Source organism: Myotis myotis, unplaced genomic scaffold, assembly GCF_014108235.1.
Source record: "Myotis myotis isolate mMyoMyo1 unplaced genomic scaffold, mMyoMyo1.p scaffold_m19_p_17, whole genome shotgun sequence".
Taxonomy (NCBI): domain Eukaryota; kingdom Metazoa; phylum Chordata; class Mammalia; order Chiroptera; family Vespertilionidae; genus Myotis; species Myotis myotis.
The window spans coordinates 22,376,215-22,392,911 of record NW_023416321.1 but is presented as its reverse complement, the minus strand read 5'-3'; the positions used below and the strand labels follow the sequence as shown (position 1 = coordinate 22,392,911).

Genomic DNA, 16,697 nt, shown 5'->3' with positions numbered 1-16,697 from the left:
CTTAAAAATTAAGGAAAGAAAGCCAATCTGAGTTGAAGCTGGAACAGGTGGAGATGGCTGAAAGCTAAATGCTTTAAATGTAATATTGTATCCCCTTAACCTTTAAACCCACAAATTAACCCCAGTGCTTTACATAAACAAGGTGAAATCAGCATATAAAATGATTTCCAAGTTAAATACTTCATGACTACATATACAGAGAACAGCCTTAGCTTATTGGCAAGGAGTTATACACTGAATCAAGCATGTCAAACTCCAGAGGGAGTGCTTGTGAATGATGCTTAAGTGCTTGATCCAGCCTGAAGCACGGTCGGTAGTGAAATGACTCTAACACCTGCATGGTGCTTTACAGATGACAGAACTGTTCACAACTATCCCCAGCTAGCTCCAACCTCATTCTGTCTAACCACTGCGATGGGACCGGGTGCAAAGCACCACCTGTCAGGCAGCCTGTGAAATGGGAATGAAAATAATGCCCACCTGCAGGAAGTACCCTGGCCCATGAATTAGAGGTAACAGAACTGCTCTAGGGACTGAATGAGCAATCCCACAAAATACTGGGTATTATTAACACCCATATCCTCTAAAAATCAAGTCCAAAAAAGGGGACATATAATACTTTCAACAATAAAGATAGCCTTAGCCAGTTTGGCTCAATGGATAGAGTGTCAGCCCGAGGACTGAACAGTTCAGGTTCTATTCTGGTTAAGGGTACCCACCTTAGTTGCAGGCACAATCCCCCACCCTGATCAGGGCGAGTGCAGGTGGCAACCAATCTATGTCTCTCTCACATTGATATTTCTCTGTCTTTCGCCCTCCCTTGCACACTCTAAAAATCAATGGAAAAATATCCTCGAACCCAGTAAGGTATTTTTTAAAAAATAAAAACAAATTTAAAAAATCAAGTCCTGGGATTATCCAGTATGCATTAATGGCTAGACTGCAAATGGAGCACTAGGAACATGGAAATAAATGTAGGTTTCTCCCCTACAGACTAATGTGAAACAAATTACCATAAAATCTGGTGAGTAGTATATTACAAGGCACCATGGGAATATGAAAAAGTATCTAATTCTGACAGTCAAAGGTCAAGAACACTTTAACTGAGGGCAGGACACTTGAACAAAGCCTTGAAGGAGGAAAAGAACTCTGCTAACTCACAAAGCCACTGTGACCCCAAGCCAAGAAAACAGCCTTACAGACAAGCTGAGAGGTGTGGAAACCCTGTGTTGTTAATAGAACCGTGTGGCTGGATAAAGGGCTCTGCATGCCACGCTAAAGTATTTAATAACCTTAAAAATCACGTTCTGGCTCTGGCCAGGTGGCTCAGTTAGAGCTTTGTTCACATACACCAAGGCTGCGGGTACAAGAAGCAACCAACGAATGCATAAATAAGTGGAAAAACAAATTGATGTTTCTTTTTTTCTCTCTCCCTTCCTCTCTTTCTCTAAAATCATAAATAAAACCACGTTCTATACAACAGATTAAATGTATCTCAATGGTTGACAAAAAGTAAGCACAGTACAGACTTACCTAAATTCTTTAAATTCTGCAAAGAAACTCTGTCCTGTTCCTCGTCACTATTGAGAAAATCAGCTACAGAGTCGTCATCATCATCTAAGGAATATATAACACAATCAACTACTTATGGCTCTAAAGAAAGGCCAGGTACCAGATTTTAACTACTCAAATAGATTTTTAAAATGTATAGGCACACACGTGACAGTAACCCATTTGTATAAACTCCTCTTTTAGGAAAGGGAAGGAAAATGAAAGAAACATTGGTGACTTAAATGCATCCTAGTGTTCACACGCTTAGTCTATGTGTCTCCCTGTGGTCGTTATGCTGGAGGCTGATTTTCCAATTCTTATCCTCCTTCTCTCCTCACCATGGCTCCAGCTCTCAGATGGACCAATAAACTAGGTGTGCTCCATAAAAACCTGCTAACGTCAATCTCATGGGCAGAAATTGCTGGCATTGCCTGAACCCAATAAGGAAGTTTGTCCAAGGGCAGAACCGGGCCACCTCCTTGCTGTGAATGTTCAAGATGCCTTGGGTGGCATCAGAGGGGGCTGCTTTCAGAGGCAGGCATGATGCATGACCCCAAGTAGCCAGCTGGCTGGCAGGATGGGATGGCAGCTCTCTACCACTGTAACCTGTGAGAAGCCTCCAGCAGCAGCAGCAGCAAGGTGTCATGAGCCAAGGGCAGCCTCTCACCTAGGCCCAGCTCAGGTGAACTGACAGGTCCAGCCAGACCCATGAAGGGAGACTGAAGCCATGACTACAGAAGGCTCCCTCACCCCCAAACCACACCCATGGTCTTCCCCCTCTTGCCCCTTGCCCCTATTATTCCTGTCCTGAACAATGCCTTTAGGCTGCTCTATATCACCAGCAAGGACAGTGCCCCCACTCCTGATGCTCTGGACCAGGGGTCCTCAAACTTTTTAAACAGGGGGCCAGTTCACTATCCCTCAGACCGTTGGAGGGCCGGACTATAGTTTAAAAAAAAAAACTATGAACAAATTCCTATGCACACAGCGGCGGCAAAAACACCCGGCGGGCCGGATAAATGTTTTCGGCGGGCCGCATGTGGCCCGCGGGCCGTAGTTTGAGGACCCCTGCTCTGGACTAAGGAAGCTGCTTCTCCCTAATGAAGACATGGTCCTTGACTCCCTGCCCCAGCCCGTCTCCTCTTTCCTTTCAACTTACTCTATTCGAAACTCCTTTCTAGGTTTGTTTATTTGAAGCCAACTAACCCACCTTTGTTTTCCTCGGGCTTTATAGTTCTTGCAGTAAAAGCTGATATTTTTTCCTCAACAAGACGAGTTTCGGTATTGCACTGCTCTGAAAGACACACAAACATCAGGAGCACATCACCTCCATTTTAGTGACAAGGCTATACCTCCTCACCAAGCCAGCATCGAGGTGGGAAGCATATGGATGGAGGAAGGGATGTGGGTGGGGGTAGAGATGGATGCAGAGGAAGTGAGAGATCAGATCAAGGGAAAGTAGCAAAAACAAGCAACCCTGAACCTGGCAAAACAACTTATGGACCCCTAGGACCTGTCCGGATCCCTCCTTGCCTTGCCTAGTATCACAGGGCTTTCATTATGTTTAAGTGGCACACTGACTTCAATTAGCATCAAACTATTTTCTCAGGAATTTCAGGTATCAAATTTGCATGTGCTGGTGCCATTGGGCATACACAGGTCCAGCCCGGAGGGGTTCAGTCTTAGGGATGACAGCTAGAGAGATGGATAAGATGCAAAGGGCCAGAAGATAAGACCAAGAGGAGTCTTGCAGGAGGAGGCATTGCCAGGTCAAAGACCATTTCTGGCAGAAGAAAGATGTGTGGCTAGCACCCACCCTTAAAATAGCGTCAGGTGCAAGGAGATGGTGATGAGCAAATGCCAGCAGACGGGTGGTGGCTGGAACACAAGTGGAGGAAGCAGGAGCAAAAGTATGCCACACGCGGCCGACCGTTACAGGTATTTCTCAGCAAGTGTGCTACTGCGTTCAGGGTGGAAAGGTCTTTAATGCTGTCAGTCTCACACACCACAAGGTGTTTATTAGAATCAATACCAATTACCAGAAGTACCACCAACTCCTCCTCAGCTACTGTAAAACAAAAACTTTGTGAAGTGGTATCTCCCTGGGAGAACCACACCCAGGTTAAGAACCACTGACCAGTGCTGGAGAGAGAACTGGCCTTTTCAACAAGGGAGTGAATTGCTCCAATTTGCATTTCAGAAAACTCACCCTGGCCGCGGCAGGAGAAAACAGGTAAGAGCTCCGGATGGGGTTCTTAGAGGGGCCTCACCGGGATGCAAGGTGAGGGGGAAGTGCTCCCAACCCAGCTCTCCAGCCCTATTTCCAGCAAAACAGTTATCTTCTTTCCTGTCTATCTTTAGTTGAAGGTTTACTTTTTTAAATATATTTTTATTGGTTTCAGAGAGGAAGAGAGAGAAACACCAGTGATGATAGAGAATCATTGATCATTGGCCTCCTGCAGGCCCCCCTACTGGGGAACCAGCAACCCCCGGCATGTGCCTTGACCAGGAACTGAACCACGGAATCCAACCGTGACCTCCTGGTTCATAGGTCCACACTCAACCACGCCGGCCAGGCGAAGGTTTCTTTTGAAATACTCCAGAGATATTAGAAAAAAGGCAGGGGGTGGGGTTGGAAAGGCATGAAACATACTGTTGTAAAGCAGAGACTAGAGGGGATGAAACAAACAACTAATGAGAAAAAGGGGGGAGGGGACATCTATAATACTACCAACGATAAAGATAAATTTTAAAGAACCTAAACGAGTAACTTTAACATGAATCAACCAATCGTGAAGTCGTGGGAAAGGGCCCCCGAGGGCTGAGAAGAGGCGCTGGAGGAACAGTTAAAATGTACACTTGACAACATTAACAGCCAAGGACATATCGCCTTATTGTAAAAAGACCTACCTCACTGTTTCTAACAAGACATTATTGAGAAGAACGTTCTCGTTAACATTAGCCAGCGCAACTTGGGCCGAATGATGAGGAAAAGAAAGATGAAATAGCTGGGTTGCCTTTTCCGGCAAAAAACGACCCACTCTTTTTAAAAAAAAGACACAAGAAAAGGATAGCACGTGGAAGAAAAGACAGAGCAGAAGAAAGGTTCTGACTGCTGAAAATCCGGAGAAGCATTCACAGGCAGAGGTGTCCCCAAGAGATCCGACAGGGTCGGGCGCGACAAGGCCCGGAGGGAGCGGGCCTGAGGGGTGCACAGCCCCGAGACCCGGGCGGGACGTGGGAGCCGCCCCACACGAGGAGGGAGGCCCGGGCTGAGGCGGGGGCGCGGGGCCTTACCTCTGTGCTTCCGGAAACAGGTCACCGAGCAGCTGTAACAGAACCGACAGGGCATTTCAGCTCAAGGCCTTGCGCACCCTCCCGCGTCCCGGCCCGGCCCCCCGCCCCACCCCCACCCGGCCCGACACTCGCGTCCGCCTCCCCCAAGACGTCCGGCGCTTACTAGGGCACGCGGCAGGCGGGGCAGCGGTATTTAGGCTTCTCCAAGCAGATGACACAGACGACGGTGCCACCACTGAGCGACGCCATGGTCTCCCGGTCCCGCCGCGCGCTGCTCTGGCCGCGGGTGCCACGTGCACGCTGTTTCTTCCGTCTCCTTAACCGGGGCCAATCAGCGCGCAGCATTTACTGGCAGACAAAAGCAACAGATTGATCCTGCTTACTGCTCCAGGCCCAATCAGTAGAAAGTCGATACACTCGATGTGCATCCAGTAACTGCATCAGGTTTTTCCTGATTGGGTCACATCGTGGAAGAACTTGTCAGTAGCCCTGTCCGTCCATACGCGGCAGGGGGACTTGGAACAAGTCATCGGCACTCTCCAGTTCAGTTGCCCCACATTTCCTTTTCTGGTGTGGACTTTCTGACTCTTGCACAGGCTTTGGGTTCTCCCCGCACATGTCATTTGCTTATCTCTAGTAAACGAGAAGTCCAGCCATTGGTCAAACCTCTGTCAGATCACGAGACACACACATGCCCTTCCCAGCCTAGGCCAGTGGTCGGCAAACTCATTAGTCAACAGAGCCAAATATCAACAGTACAATGATTGAAATTTCTTTTGAGAGCCAAATGTTTTAAACTTAAACTATATAGGTAGGTCATTGTTATTAACTTAATTAGGGTACTCCTAAGGCTTAGGAAGAGCCACACTCAAAGGGCCAAAGAGCTGCAGTTTGCCGACCACTGGCCTAGGCCATTTTTCTCACGGGAAAGAAAAATGAGGCTTGGTCACTGACAAACGTTTATTGAATCTAACTGTGAGTCCTGCTATGAGCAGATGCTGGCCTGGGACACCCAGGGATTATCAAAGGTTGTCTCTGGCCTCTGGGAGCTTAGGGCTTAGAGCAGCCGTGGGCAAACTACAGCCCACGGGTCGGATCTGGCCCGTTTGAAATGAATAAAACTAAAAAAAAAAAAAAAAAAAAAAAAACCAAACCATTTTATGTAATGATGTTTACTTTGAATTTATATTAGTTCACACAAACACTCCATCCATGCTTTTGTTCCGGCCCTCCGGTCCAGTTTAAGAACCCATTGTGGGAGAACCAAGATGGCGGCATAGGTTAACGCCGGAGTTTGCTGCCTTGAACAACTACTTCAAAAGTGAAACTAAAAAACGGAACAGACATCACCCAGAACCACAGGAACGCTGGCTGAGTGGAAGTCCTACAACTAGGAGGAAAGAGAAACGCATACGGACACTCAGAGGAGGCACAGTGCTGAAGTCAAATTCTGAGGTGCGGAGTGCGCGGTTGGCGTTTTCAATCGGGAGGGAGTCGCAGACTCTGAGCTCCAGATACGGGCGAGTCTTTAGGGACCCAGACTCAAACGGGAGAAGCGGGACTGTCTGGCTTCAGTAAGAGCGAGTGCAGCTTTCTCTCCGAGGTTTGCAGCGGGTGCTGGGACTCAGAGAGACAGAGCCCCTGGGGACAGGACTGAGAGCCGCCATAACTGCTCTCTCCGGCCCACCCTGTTGATCCTGTGCGACCCGCCCCGCCCAAGCCCTGCACACAGGCATTTGCCGGATAGCCTCAGGCAAAGGCTAGATTAGCACCTCCCTAGAGGACAGAAGTTCTCTCACTGCTGACACAGCTGATTCTCATAGCCACTTGGCCTGGAGGTCAAACCCTCCCTGGAATTAGCTACAACAATCAAGATTTAACTATAAGACTTCGAACAAAGACCACTAGGGGGTGCACCAAGGAAGCATAACAAAATGCGGAGACAAAGAAACAGGACAAAATTGTCAATGGAAGATATAGAGTTCAGAACCACACTTTTAAGGTCTCTCAAGAACTGTTTAGAAGCCGCCGATAAACTTAATGAGATCTACAAGAAAACTAATGAGACCCTCGATCTTATATTGGGGAACCAACTAGAAATTAAGCATACACAGGCTGAAATAACGAATATTATACAGACTCCCGACAGCAGACCAGAGGAGCGCAAGAATCAAGTCAATGATTTGAAAAGCGAGGAAGCAAAAAACACCCAACCGGAAAAGCAAAATGAAAAAAGAATCCAAAAATACGAGGATAGTGTAAGGAGCCTCTGGGACAGCTTCAAGCGTACCAACATCAGAATTATAGGGGTGCCAGAAGATGAGAGAGAGCAAGATATTGAAAACCTATTTGAAGAAATAATGACAGAAAACTTCCCCCACCTGGTGAAAGAAATGGACTTACAGGTCCAAGAAGCGTGGAGAACCCCAAACAAAAGGAATCCAAAGAGGACCACACCAAGACACATCATAATTAAAATGCCAAGAGCAAAAGATAAAGAGAGAATCTTAAAAACAGCAAGAGAAAGAAACTCAGTTACCTACAAGGGAATACCCATACGACTGTCAGCTGATTTCTCAACAGAAACTTTGCAGGCCAGAAGGGAGTGGCAAGAAATATTCAAAGTGATGAATACCAAGAACCTACAACCAAGATTACTTTATCCAGCAAAGCTATCATTCAGAACTGAAGGTCAGATAAAGAGCTTCACAGATAAGGAAAAGCTAAAGGAGTTCATCACCACCAAACCAGGATTATATGAAATGCTGAAAGGTATCCTTTAAGAAGAGGAAGAGGAAGAAAAAGGTAAAGATACAAATTATGAACAACAAATATGCATCTATCAACAAGTGCATCTAAGAATCAAGTGAATAAATAATCTGATGAACAGAATGAACTGGTGATTATAATAGAATCAGGGACATAGAAAGGGAATGGACTGACTATTCCTGGGGGGGAAAGGGGTGTGGGGGATGCGGGAAGAGACTGGACAAAAATCGTGCACCTATGGATGAGGACAGTGGGTGGGGAGTGAGGGCAGAGGGTGGGGCGGGAACTGGGAGGAGGGGAGTTATGGGGGGAAAAAAAAGAGGAACAAATGTAATAATCTGAACAATAAAGATTTAATTAAAAAAAATAAAAAAAATAAAAATAATAATAAAAAAAAGAACCAAAAAAAAAAAATCGTGCACCTATGGATGAGGACAGTGGGTGGGGAGTGAGGGCGGAGGGTGGGGCAGGAACTGGGAGGAGGGGAGTTATGGGGGGAAAAAAGAGGAACAAATGTAATAATCTGAACAATAAAGATTTAATTTAAAAAAATAAAAAAAGAACCCATTGTGGCCCTTGAGTCAAAAAGTTTGCCCACCCCTGGCTTAGGGTGAAGGAAGGAGGGGGAGGTGGGAAGGAAGATACTCAGTTTTAGAGTCATGCTGACACTAGTCTGCACTTGCATGATCCTGAGAGTGAGTGCCTCCTTAAATTTTGCACCCTTGGTTTCTCACTCACCTCACCCTAGTTCCAGCCCAGGGTGGGGCAGATTAACCAGGTAAGAGAAGAGTGACTTCTGGCCCAAAGGTGGGAATCCTGTCCTACTGAGTCCAGATAGGTGAGCTCTGATGAGCCTTGAATGCCACCTCAGGCTTTAGGAATAGACAAATTCACACATTATTGGGAGCCCCCCTCCTCCTCAAAGCCCTGAGCATGGCCCCATGTGAGTGGTGCCCTTACCCTAAGTGCTTCCCCCTTTTGTTGGCTCATCAGCCCTCAGGATCCCAATACAAGGGTCCCCCATGACTTTCAAAATCTGTGGGAATGCATCTGCTAACAACCAAGGCAGCCGTTCTAGTCTTAGCTCAAACCCCTCCCTGGCTGTGTGACTTGGAAACATTGATTATCCTCTCTGAGCTCCCTCATCTATTAGATATCCAGACCTATATTCCTTATCTGTTGTGGGCAAAGAGGAGACCATGTATTAAAAGGTTTATAATCTGAAGCACTACAAAGAGTTATTTCCATGATATCTAAAGCATTTCTGTAGCTCTCCTGGAGCTCCAGTCCAGACCCCATGAGCACAGGTCCCAGGCCCCAAGTCCTGGGTTTCTGCCGTCAGCCTCTGAGCTGTGCTGGCCCTGGGTGTGAGTGGCTATCCATCCTTCCTTTGGCTGTGCCAGGCTGTCCGGAGGACGCTGTCCAGTCCTCAGTGCTGAACCGTCAGGTTCCCCCCTGGCTGCCTCCCTGCACTACTGTCCCTACCTGCAGCCTCCAACCAGGTGCCTGGGCAAAATTCAAGACGCATCCACAATGACCCAATAATCTGCAGTGTTCTTTGTATTCCTCAACAATTGTGACGACCGCTGGTTTCAATCAGAAGTATCCCAGCAGGTCTGTGCTTACCTGGGAAGGTGAGTGACTTGTCACACCACCCTTGAATCCCGTGCCCTGTCTGGCACCGGTAAAAATTCACCCATTATGGACATCACCACTGCCCTCTCCAAACTTTTCTTGTGAATTGTGTTTAGAGGCTGAGGCCACAGAAAGTTTCCACAATTTTTAGGGGTTCAACCCCACCCCACCCACATCCAAACCACACTGAATCCCCTAACTTCGGGTCGAGGAATGGTGATTCCAGCAATAAATAAATAAATAAATAAATAAATAAATAAATAAATAAATAAAATTCCTGGGATTCCTCCCAGGCACATTCTACGCAGTAAAAAAACAGCCCTCCCTCCCTCCCCTCTGGGAGACCCCCAGCTTCCATGGACAGCCTCACCCCTCCTGCTCCAATGCCCAGGACAGAAGGTGGCTCAGCTGTGATGGCGATGAAACTGAGGAACATCAAGAAGCCACGGAAGACCAGCCCAACTCCTCTGGGCAGTGGCTAGTTCCGAGAAGAATGACAGGTCTGACTCCAGGCCCAGCAATGTCCACACTGACGCGGATGCCCATGGTGGCACCTGGCTCCCCTGGACCTCCACCGTGCCCATCCTAGCAACTGTCTCGCGCTTCCTTAGTGTCAGACTGAGCAGTGCCGACATGGAGAGGCGAGGTAATAACCTGGCGCAATCGTTTTCAGAGCTACGGGCTCTGGCAGGCGCTGTCCAGCGCATTTCAGACAAGCCAATCCTGGGGCTAACTCCTAAGACCCCGAGGCGCGCGGAGACGCCCAGGCCTGACGCCCATCACCGCCAGAGGGCGCTCCAGGTAGCGATCGGCCCTGGTGCAGCCGCGCTCGCTCCAGGCCTAACGGAGGAGACAAGGCTGTCCCACCTCCCAAGCAGGCAGGAGTTAAGTCCGGACCTGGGCCGCCGCACCTCGCACCTCGCCAAGTGGCAGGGAAAGAGCCGAAAGCGCGGCAAGGAAGCAGACGACCGATGGGCAAGTGTGTCTGGACGAAAGCAAGGCCCACGCTAGCGAGGACTCCAAATGCAATTGGCTGTCCAGGGGCAGTTCCCCAGTGGCTACCGCCCCACGCTCCCTGTCAGCCCCAGAGGGTGGAGGCCACCTACATTAGTCTGATGAAAGTTTAATCTGGAGCTTTTGAGTTACTAACTAGGGCGTGAGCCCCTGCCCTGCACCTTCCCTCAATGCCATGATGGGGCGGGCGGATCAATCTAATCAGCCCACTAGGGCTACACATTGCCCTTATCAGAGTCCAGGGGTTGATAACGTCAGACTCTTTGCGCTGCCTTGCTAAATCTCGGCTTCTCTATGCAGTTCTAACACCTCTATTCCTGCCCCCAGGTTGGGGATTTCAGGTGACGGACTGCCATGTCCTCATCTGCCCCCCTCCCGTTTTCCCGCCGGTGTTCAGGTGTTCAGGTTGCTGGTGAGAGTCAATAAAAGGAGGCCTGAGGTTCTGGTGGAGTGGTCCCAATAACTGATTCCCAGCTCTCTGCATGTTATTTTATAGTTGTGACATGGTATCTGTTCCCCATCTCTAGACAATGACAGTCTGTCCTACAGTTAGACTTCAAAGAGAACTTCCAAACAATAAAAGGATAGAGAATAACTGCATTATCCACAGTCCCAGGAGAACTGGAAAGTACAAACAGTGCAGGTCACCGTTGTTTCATGAACACACTCATCCTGCCACCCACAGCTCCACACTTTTTTCCCCTCACACTCTCTCCACTTGCAAGTCCACATAGATCTCCTTAGGACAAACAGAGATCAAAGGAATCAGGACTTCCCAACCAGATTCTCCTATAAGCTTTGAAGGGTCTCCTGTGGAGCGGGGCCCAGAATGGAGGTCCCCAAGCAGGAAGACCCAGCTCTAAAGGTTCTGGGTCCAGCCTGGTGGTGTGGTTCAGTGGTTAAGTGTAGACCTATGATCCAAGAGGTCACAGTTCAATTCCTGGTCAGGGCACAGGACCGGATCCTGGGCTCCGTCCCCTGTAGGGGGTGTGCACGAGGCAGCCGATCAAGATTCTTTCTCATTATTGATGTTTCTATCTCTCCTTTCCCTTCCTCTCTGAAATCAATACAATATATTTTTTAAAATAAAAATTAAAAAGAGGTTTTGGGTCCAGAGGTCTTGGGGCGTGTACTGGTCACAGATAAGTCCCGACAGGCGGGTTGTGACCGGTCTTGAGCGGCCAGAATCAGGAGGCGGGGTGTTACACATAGACGCAGCCCTGCGCCTCCTCCCAGCCCCACAAGGATCCAACCTGTTAAGGATTCTCGCATCACCTGCGCTCGCCCTCTAGGGGCCAAAAATCGTCTCTATCTCTAACAGCCTTCCCTTCTTTGTCGGGTCAGACACCCCAAGAAGTTCTGGCAGGAGCCGCCCGCCTGCCCCGGAGGCGCTGTCCAGCCCGCGGTGCTGAAGCGCCCAGAGCCCTGCCGCCAGGGAACAGACGGCAGTCCTAGCCTGCAGCTGCTATTCCTAACCCGGGCATCGTCCAGACTGGCCTATTAATCTGTACGGATGCTTGTCTGCCTCCGCAGGTTTAAACTGGAATTCCCCCAGAGATCCGAGCTTTCCTGAGGAGGCCCAGGAATGCCAGTGTTTGTCCAGGGGCCTGGAGGCTCAGGAAGTGGACAGTACTCAATTCCTGTACGCCATTCTGGAAGCAGTAGGCCTTCACGCACGACAGGCATCTCCACTGCCCTCTTCACACTTGTTGTATGAGTTGTATGGTTCCCCGCACACCTGGGGAGAGCCCCTCACTTTCCAGGAACTCAATTCTCCTTCCCACCTGCATCCAAACCAGCAGGGCCAGCTACCTGAAAGGGAGGGGGGGGGGACCATCCCTGGGCTCCTCTCATACACATTCCTTGCAGTAAAGATGCCTCCACTCTGGATGACCACCAATTTTCATGGATACCCACGACTGCTCTCCTCACCCAATATCCAGGCAGGCAGGGGAGATCCAGGGTCCCCAGTGAAGGGCTCTGCAACTTGGAGTCTAGAGTCTTGCCCTTGAAGGAGTAAATGGCATGGTTGCCCAGTGAATTTATCATAATCGTGATGGCAGTGATGTTGGGCAGCATGAAGAAACTGGGTAGAACTACTAGGGCAGAAACTAGTCCAGAAAAGAGGGGTCAGTAGGATGCCAGAAGGAGCAGGCAGGTGGCTACATTGGTGCCCAGGACCAAGCCTACACTGGACCTACCATGTCCTGTTGCCCCAGAACCCCAAGGGTGACCATTATGGTAGCCCAGGGCCCAGTCATATCTCCTTAGCATCAGTCAAACCTCAGTTCAGATTGGGAGAGGGATGAGGTACAAGTGGAGGCTAAAGGGTGGGTAGTGAGTCCTGTTGCTTGACTCTTGAAGCCCGCCCCCTCTCCTTATCCAGGATGCCTGCTGGTGCAACCTGGATGAATGAAGACAGGCAGTGATGCTCAGCCTGCTGAAGGAACACATCTGTGTGGGCAGGAGTGGGCAGTCCACCAGCAGTTGAAAAAGTGTAACTCCACCCCAACATGTGAGCCCCAGACTGTGGCCCCCATGGCAACAGATTAATAACTAGTGTCACCCTGGGCATCATAGTGACCCCAAAAGGCAACGTGGATATTAGCAAACCCATTTGGCATATGGGAAGGCAGAGGGTCAGAGAAGGCATGGGAAAGTACTAGCACCCCCAAAGACAAACTTCTGGTGTTCAACTCACTCCAACATCCTCCTCCCTGTTCCTTGTTCTCCACTTCATTCATCCAGGACCTGGTGATAATGGAGGTCCCTTCTGTCAGACCCAAACAGCTCTGATTACCATGGTAATTAATAAACAACCACTCCAGGGTTCTCAACAACATAATCCTTATGGGGGCAGGGGGGGGGGGAGTAGGAGGGATCTTACTACCTTAGGGCCAACATGCCACCCTTTGGCTGGCCTGACACAAGCACATGAATACCACCCGGCGAGGAAAGGACTGCCAGTCAGACCCAGGGGACAGGTGGGGGCCTGAGGAAGTGCAGGTGCCTCCTCACCCGCTGGGCCTGCAGGCAATGAGCCAGAATGCTGCTTCAGCTTCTCATCACAGAGTTGAGCCACAGCTGTGCCATGCTGTTACTGGGGAAAAACATGAATCCAAATCCATCCAGCAGGCCTGGCAGAATGAGGGAACCTGAGGGGCCACGGCAGGGGCCACCGGAAGAAGGCCAAGGTGGGAGCCCTCTCATCAGATCAAAAGATCGACAGCCCGAGTGTCCACATACGAACCAGAAGAAACCCACCACTGGGGCACCCAGGGATGAGGCAGAAGAACATGAGTGTGATCCTAATGTGGTGACGCTGGGAAGCACAGAGAAGCCAGATGCAGCGCCTTGCAGCAGGGCCCAATTCAGAAAAGAGGGCACTGAGCAGCCGGAAGGCACACTGTGTGCTTCCCTGAGCCCCGGCGGGGCCTGCTGCTCCTCAGCTCCTGCTCTGCCCCTGAGCATTCTTCCGCGGCCTTCTCCTGCCTTCTTGTCTTCAGTCTGGGGCACAGTGTGAAGCCCAGAGGGAGACTAGATACTAGTTGCCACCCAATAGGTTCCAGGTGAGCTGAGCCTGCAGCAAATGCCCAGTTGCCAGTGTCCAGCACTGCCAGGCACGGCTCCCAGCCCAGGCTGACCCACGTGGCAACAGTGCCAGGGCTGGACTAGGTGCACAGCCCACAGGGCCTCAGCAGCCCACATGCCAAAGAGCTGGCTGCTGGGGAGGGGGCAATGTGGTGCCCTGGGTTGCTAGCAAGGGAGCATTTCCTCTGAAAAAGCAGAATCTGAGCCAGCCCAGGGATCCACAAGGGGCTGCTGGGACACGGGTTGTTGTCCGGAACACCACTGTCTGGCTGCTTCTGGGCCAGCCCTGGGAGGGTGGACAGCCAGCCAGGAGAATGCACATCACCCACCCACCCTCACCCCGTATCCGCTACAAAATGAAAATGCTAGGCCCTTGGTTCAAAAATCGTTAAGCATTTCAGAATATTAAACCAAGTGCAGCCCCTCTGAAACTTCACGAGTTCCACAGCCATGAAGCCCACCCATCCCATATAAGGCTCATTAAACTTGAACTGCACTTCAGGTTAACTTAGGGGTTACTTGCTATGGCAGAGCCACTGTCCCCCACCTCCTGGTTTGCCAGAATAAGGGAGGAGGCAGGGCCGTTTGATCTCACCCTCCCACAGGGCCTACGGAGTGGGGAAGTGAGCTATCTATGCAGACTTGCCAAATCTCAGCCTCTTTCTGCAGCTCTGACACCCCCATCCTTCCCCAGGGCATGAGGGGAGCTGGGGTGACACCTGAAAGAAGTAGGTAAGGTGGGGTCGTTAGAGGAGTTTCTGACACATTCTCAGTGGCTTGTCTCCATTTTCCCTCTGATACCTAAGAGACAGGAGTTCAGGTCTTAAAAGAGCTTGCATATGGTAGTAGTATCGGAAAGTCTCTGGAAGCGAGCTGAAGTTCTGGGTATCAGGGATAGAGTGGACCTAAAGATTTGCTTTCCAGTTCTCTGTTTGCTATTTTATTACCGTTAAATGATGCCCTCCCCACAACTGAAAGACTAGGGAAGGATGGACAGGAGGAAGAGCTTCCAAACTGTAAATGGCCCTCAACTGTTGGAAGGGCAGGGGCAGCAGAGGGCGCCATTGTGCAAATACAATCCTGAGAGGAGGCACCCACAGGCACTCATTTTTCTCACACCCTCTCTGAGACAGGTTAGTAAGCCAGGACAAATGGAAAAGGGAAACTGAGACAGGAAGTTGAACAGCTAAGCAGTTTATAGCCATGTAGTAAATCACAAAATCTTATCTTCCCTAACCAAGGACACGAAGAGTAAATGGTTTACACTTCTCCGCAACGGAGGGTAGATAGCACAAATCACCCTACTCAGGGAGACAAATAACAGAAATCAAGTTAGTGCCATGTGTGCCAGCCACACCCAAGGATAGATGAAGTCAGGGGAATAAATCTCATTTTGGCACTTCAGCATAAAGCTGATGCAATATTCTATTGAAGTTCTCCCCTAAAATTCCTATCTTTAGAAAACAGGTAAGAACCCTCAAGAAAAAGACCCAGCTCGGGCTCTTTCTGGAGCATGCCCACGGCTTTCTTCCCTCTCATTTGTGCATCTCTACTTTTCTTTCCGAAACTCTTAAGGGTCCCCATGAGACTTGCAACTGAGGGAGCAATGGGCAGCGGTAGCTCGTCCTGGGCTGACCCCTGAACTTGTCTCCAAGGCCCCTTTTTCTCTGACTATTCAGTGAGGTAATGGCAGCGCCACCATGGCTCACTTCTTTCACTGTGACTTTTACTGCTCAGTGAGTCCACGCAGCCCAGCATGGCCCACTTCTTTCCTATAACGTTTCTGTTGAGCCAAAGCTGAGAACCGCCTAGGTGCTCTCTTGTTGCTTCTTCTACGCTAAGCCTTTCCTTGTCTCACTGTTCCCAGCTTTAATAAACAAGCTCTCGAAATCACCGGGACTCATATTGTGAAATCTTTCCTGCATGAACCCACACACTACTGGCCGGCCTGAGGCAGACCTGCCCTAGGCCCAGTCCCCTTTCGGTGACCTCTCTACCCTGCAAATCTACAGAAACACCCCTGTTACTCCTCCACCACCACCACCACCACCACCACCCCCACCACACACACACACACACACACACACACACACACACACACACACACACACTTCCTGTTTTACAGGAACATCAGAAAGCAAAGAGAACTCCAGGTTCAGATTCTCCAAACGGCCTCTGAGGGTCCCTTAAAGGGTGGTGGCTCCCAAATCTTTTGCCTTCATCCTTATCCCACCTCCAAACTATTTTCATGAGCTGATGATAGTTCTGCTCTGTGAGGAGCCGGGGAGAGAAACTGGGACCCTGGTTTCCTTCCCCAGCCTGTGGCCCTGCCCCTCCACTGGGAAGATGTTCCCTGCATCATTATTTTTCCATGGAAAGTGAGCTGATGACACAATTTGGTGTTTAAAAAAAAAAAAGAAAGAAACAGGCCAAATGAAGTCACTTTTGCTAAGCCATATCATTAAACCAAAATTTAATAACTAACCTAATTCAGTTTCAGCCTTTTCCAGGAGTAGAATTTTAAACCAATCAGCCTGGAATTTCCTGATCAGACACTTCTGCATAAGCCCTCCTGCCTGAAATAATCCACTCTCTTAATCCCACCTCTTTCTGCTTACAAAAACATTCCACTTTGTACAACTCTTTGGAGTGCCTCTCTGCTTGCCAGATGGGATATTGCCTGCTAAAGATAAAATCACAGGCCCAAAATGCCATCCCTCATGCTAAAAGCCCATTATAACCAAACCTAGATTTAATACTTGATTTAAGTGCAGTTTCAACATCTCACAGGAATGTAATCTTAATGCACCAGTTTGGAATTTTCTGGTCAACCACCAGGA

General features: G+C 49.5%; 1 protein-coding gene across 4 annotated transcripts in view; it reads right to left on the bottom strand.

Annotated features, from left to right (window-relative positions):
- Positions 1 to 16,697, bottom strand: part of ZNHIT3 (zinc finger HIT-type containing 3) — a 35,920-nt gene that overhangs the window by 10,140 nt on the left and 9,083 nt on the right. For all 4 annotated transcript variants that reach the window (XM_036340292.1, XM_036340293.1, XM_036340290.1 and 1 more), the window contains exons 3-6: positions 5,012 to 5,196; positions 4,849 to 4,880; positions 2,762 to 2,845; positions 1,534 to 1,617 (exon numbers count right to left, since the gene is read on the bottom strand). In XM_036340292.1, coding sequence (XP_036196185.1) covers positions 1,534 to 1,617; positions 2,762 to 2,845; positions 4,849 to 4,880; positions 5,012 to 5,193 — 382 coding nt within the window. In that variant the 5' untranslated portion in view covers positions 5,194 to 5,196. The remainder of the gene's footprint in view (positions 1 to 1,533; positions 1,618 to 2,761; positions 2,846 to 4,848; positions 4,881 to 5,011; positions 5,197 to 16,697) is intronic.